Source organism: Hydra vulgaris, chromosome 04 (genome assembly GCF_038396675.1).
Source record: "Hydra vulgaris chromosome 04, alternate assembly HydraT2T_AEP".
Lineage (NCBI taxonomy): Eukaryota > Metazoa > Cnidaria > Hydrozoa > Anthoathecata > Hydridae > Hydra > Hydra vulgaris.
The window spans coordinates 4,908,395-4,913,037 of record NC_088923.1 but is presented as its reverse complement, the minus strand read 5'-3'; the positions used below and the strand labels follow the sequence as shown (position 1 = coordinate 4,913,037).

The window sequence follows — 4,643 nt, the reverse complement described above, 5'->3', positions numbered from 1 at the left end:
CATCATTTTCAAATAAAATGTAGTGTGGATTTGAGCCGGTACAAGCAATGTGCTGTGCAAACGCCAATGCAAACAAACCACAGTCTACATCATTTGTTTGTTGTTGCACAGGTAAGACTCGTACTTTCAAACTATATTTGGTGCACTGCATTATTGCACAAATTTGTCTGACAACATAATTCTTTATTTTGCCCTTAAACATGCTGTCTAACAGAAATACTTCACCTTCAGAGCACCCAAAAGTGCTTACTGTCAGCCAGTGTACATCACCATCATGTAATACCTGTACAAAGGAGTCCTTTACCACACAAAATGACAAATTTTGCCCCAAAACTGGATCCTGCAGACCAGAAACACCAGTTATCATTTTTTGTGCCAAATGGATGACATTGTCTGACAACATTTGATGGGTTGTAATATCATTCATATCATCTGATGAGAGTTTTGTCTTAGGAAGTAAAACCAGTTTTTCTACTAAATGTTCATCATTGTTATGTGAAATAACTATCTCATGGTCAACAACAAACCTTTCTTTGTTTACAGGCTCATCAACAATTTTATCTTCAATCGAGTCAACTAAGTAACTCTCTGCTACTATAAACACTTAAGAAGCATTTGATGTTTTTTCTTTTTGTGATCCAACACGCTTAGTTTGAGGTTTTATTGGTTTCCGTACAGGAATAGAAATATGTTTTTTGCTTAATTTATTATTTGTTTGAGTGACAGGAATCCCAGATTCTCCTACTCTTCCTTTGTTTAGTTTGTCTATTAGAGTGGAAAGAGTTTTATGTAACATCATTAGTTCATCAGAGTTTGCCTCAAATTCAAATGATAAGTTCTTAATAGTATGAAGCATCTCCCTAACATCGACAACAGAATAAATGGGAATATGTTTTTTACATATGTCATTCTGATCTTCTACAGTTGTATTTTTTTTTAAAGACAAAGATGACTCTTTTAAAGGTGAAAGTGACTTTGAAAAATTAAAAGGTTTTTTTTCATGGAATATATCATAGTTATCTTCATCTAAATTTAAGAATGGAGAATTTACATAAAGTTTTGATAATGTATTCCATGACCAAGCAGGATACTTTTTGAATATAGCAAAAAAATGTTTGCAGGGATAGCCTGTTGATATCCAATCATAACAAGTACATTTTGGCATAATATTTTCATCACCAAAATGCACAAAGTATTTTATAGAAGAATCAATGGTACTAGATACAGTAAAGATACCATGTTTCATCATTACAACTGTGTTCAAATCCATATAATCAGCAGTAGATTTTCGCAACAAGCAATGCTTAACTAAACTACGAGGGCGATTATATAAATATTTTGGCACCCAACAGCCATATCTCCTGTATCTTGCATCCATTTTGAAGTTGGCATCAGTGTAGCTAAATTGAATAGATAAAACTTTATAAAAATAAAAAGATTATATTAATATCATTACTGTGAACTTTTAAATTGACAATAGTCCCTTTCAAACATCAGTTCATTGACTTAACTTTTCTTTTAAACTAACCTTTCTAGCTTATCAGTGAAGAATTCTTCAATTAATAAAGTTAACATGTCTGTCAAAGAAGAGTTGTTATATTTCTTTAAATAGCAATACTTAAATGACTCATTTTGTCTTTCAACACCATTGTTTGTGTTGCAATTAATTAGAAGACGATTTTGCCTATACCACCAGATCCATCTCTAAACAATAAGAAAGAAATTCTACTTTTACATACCTCACCTTAAAATAATACAAACCAAACCAAATGATTGCCACAAAATGTATTCTCAAATAAAGGTTTAATTATTTAAACTCATGTTTAATAATAAATACCTTTTTTATAGGCATCCAATACATTTCAACATAATGTTTTAATTTAGAAAAACCATCTTGACACCAAAAGTCAGAAAGCTCTAACGCTTTTATAGCATCTACTTCTTCTTCACAAGATCTTGACCAAGCTATACATCTTAACAATTTTAAAATATCTTCTTTTTTACTAAAACAACCGTTGGAAGTTTTTTTTATCCAACGATCCCATGCCTGTTCTCTATGAAAATCGCAGATGAAAACTTCACACCCTAATAAGAGAACAAAATTTTATTTAAAATGATTATGAACTTAAATCGCATGAAATATAAAAAATGATTCCTTTAAAGAAGTTAATAACTTAAAAATTAAATAAATAAATACAGATTGGAAAAACACACCAATAAAAACAGATTCCAAAGCACGTATCTCCTCATTACTATAGTCAGTCATGCAGTATAAAGATTGAAAATCAAGATTCCAAGACTTGATGACATTAAGTGCTTTTTTTATTGTATCAAAAGTTTCACTTTCAGATACAAATGTTGCAACTATTTGAAAATCAACATTAGTTTTAACAACTAAGAAAAACAATGGTAATGAATATCTAGTGGTCTTATATGTTGCATCTAAAAACACCATTTTATTACCATATTTATTTAGAAGTTTTTTTTGCCAACCAGCTTGATAAACAAACAACAGCTCTTCCTTACTATGATTTCTTTTTGGATGGTAATGTATTTTGACAGTTGCGTCAGAAACCTTCCACTCATTTATTTTGTTTTCTAAACAATCTTGATCAATGTTTGAGAATCTGAAAAATTAATAAATCAAAAAACTTTTTGATAATGTGAAACATCTAAAAGTACTAAAAATTAAATAAAAAAATTACCTAAGCTTTTGACCTTCAATGACTATGTGTGTACGAATGATACGGAGGCAAGTCTTTTTTTCCAAACATATCACTAACCATAATTTTTAAAAGCCTCTTCATCTCACATACATTTGAAACGCCTTGTTTCACAAATTCAGAAATCTTTGTTGACAATCGATGGTCAATTTTCTGAGACAGGAGTTCACTCTAAAAATAGTATTGAGTAACACAAAATGTAACTACTTATCTGCATTAGTACTACTACATCAATTAATAAAACAGTAGCAAGATATGAAAGGTACATATTATTACGCACAAATAATATAAAATTAGTTGTAACTTTGTACATGTATAAAAATCATACTTAGCATTATTACTAGCATTACAATATGAAAAATATGTTTCAAAAATATAGAAATAATAATAATAAAAAGAAGAATTAATGATTAACACAGTTTGCAATATAGTATCAAAGCGCAAAGCAATTACTTTTCCAAGTGGATGATTTCGGTGACATAATAGGCAGTCTATTTCAACTTTAATTTTTCTACAAAATACAAAAGTATTATGCTTCATCAAAGAATTTCGAATATCTCTTGATACTTGGTTTTTGTAATAATTTGTCATGTTGACAACCTGAAAATAAAATGACAGAATTGATCATTCTTTTTATTGTTATAATTTTTCTAACAACGATAGATTCATTAAAAATGTGACTAAAAAAAAAAAAAAAAATGCTGTTTTGTAAAATACCTTTAAACTAGTAAAATATACAATCTCTTTAATGTTAACTTTTGCAGGACATTCAAACTTCTTGGTGTCTTGAATAATCACATATTCACCTCTGTACCAATGATCAAACTTCTGTAATAATAATAACAATAATAATATCATATTATTATTATTATTATTATTATTATTACTATTATTAGTTGTAGTAGTAGTATAATAAACATAAATATCTTTAATTTAAAGAATTTTAAGTGAAATTAAAGAACATTTGTTACAATAATAAATAAGACTATTTAATTGTTACTTTTTGATTTTCTTTTGCATCGATATACTTTTGCTTAGCATTAGAATTCCGATCAACGCCATGATGACAATCAAACCTTTTTGATGACAAAACAACGTAAAGCGTATTAAAAAATTCTGGGGATGTTTCCCATAACACTTTGTGCTTGTGTAAAAATATATCTAAAAAATGAAACAAAAGTTATTCAAAAATGTATTTATATAATATTAAACTCATTAAGCTTTAAGCAGTTGAAAACAAATATTTAAAGAGAAATGGAATCATTAGGGTGTCTGTCTAAGAGTTGCTCAACTGCTTTTTAATAAGATGAAAAGGTTAACAGTTTACTTTTATCTCATCAATACACAGTTTAGTCTGTCATTCAAAAGTCATTCAAAGCTTTCATTGACCTCCCTGATTGAAAACCAGTTTTAAAAGCATATTGGATTACATGAGGTTGCAACTTTTAGTTTTAGGAAGTTTAGGAAATTCTTGTTGCTCACACTGCTTTTTAATAATATCAAGAGGTCACCATTTTACTTTTGGGCCATCCACACACAGTTTTGTCAGATTTATGCAATTGATTGTTGCCAAAAATGTGGTTGTACTCAAGTAAATTTTTTGGGTGGCCCAAAATTTGAGTCAAAGTATTTGTATTCAGCATGATTTAGATTGCTGTTTTTGAAAAGAACCATTTAAAGATTTCCTGATATTTTCTGTTAAAAGTGTAAACGATGCTAAAGACCAAAACTAATAAACCAAAACTAAGTTTTTTTTAGAATAAAACTTAAATTTTTTTCATAATGATTAAATATTAATATATTTGAACAATCTTTTGAGCGATATGATTTTTAAAATAGTAACGTAAAAAAAGAATATTAATACAAAATTAAAAAATTCCCTGACTTTCCCTGATTTTAAACGAAATCAAGCTTTTCCCT

The 4,643-nt window shown here is 28.6% G+C and overlaps 2 protein-coding genes across 2 annotated transcripts; both read right to left on the bottom strand.

Moving 5' to 3' along the window:
* Window positions 1–604: 604 nt before the first annotated feature.
* On the bottom strand, window positions 605–2,455 carry LOC136079136 (uncharacterized). Its single transcript, XM_065794854.1, has 4 exons — window positions 2,215–2,455; window positions 1,838–2,085; window positions 1,529–1,704; window positions 605–1,400 (listed from the first exon to the last, which is right to left on the bottom strand). The coding sequence occupies exons 1-4, from the start codon at window positions 2,453–2,455 to the stop codon at window positions 605–607; spliced, it is 1,461 nt and encodes a 486-aa protein (XP_065650926.1).
* Window positions 2,456–2,720: 265 nt separating this feature from the next.
* On the bottom strand, window positions 2,721–4,143 carry LOC136079135 (uncharacterized). The gene is made up of 5 exons (XM_065794853.1): window positions 4,113–4,143; window positions 3,724–3,884; window positions 3,441–3,551; window positions 3,177–3,323; window positions 2,721–2,894 (listed from the first exon to the last, which is right to left on the bottom strand). The coding sequence occupies exons 1-5, from the start codon at window positions 4,141–4,143 to the stop codon at window positions 2,721–2,723; spliced, it is 624 nt and encodes a 207-aa protein (XP_065650925.1).
* Window positions 4,144–4,643: the final 500 nt, after the last annotated feature.

Excerpts from the sequence above, each read along its gene's own strand:
- LOC136079135 (XM_065794853.1), bottom strand. The coding sequence starts at position 4,143 with ATGCTTTTAAAACTGGTTTTCAATCAGGGAG. Across the intron at positions 3,552-3,723 it reads ATGCAAAAGAAAATCAAAAA|AAGTTTGATCATTGGTACAG; the intron begins GTAACAATTAAA and ends TTATTATTACAG. Across the intron at positions 3,324-3,440 it reads TATATTTTACTAGTTTAAAG|GTTGTCAACATGACAAATTA; the intron begins GTATTTTACAAA and ends TTTTATTTTCAG.
- LOC136079136 (XM_065794854.1), bottom strand. The coding sequence starts at position 2,455 with ATGGTGTTTTTAGATGCAACATATAAGACCACTAGATATTCATTACCA. Across the intron at positions 2,086-2,214 it reads TTTGGAATCTGTTTTTATTG|GGTGTGAAGTTTTCATCTGC; the intron begins GTGTGTTTTTCC and ends TTCTCTTATTAG. Across the intron at positions 1,705-1,837 it reads ATTGGATGCCTATAAAAAAG|AGATGGATCTGGTGGTATAG; the intron begins GTATTTATTATT and ends CTTATTGTTTAG.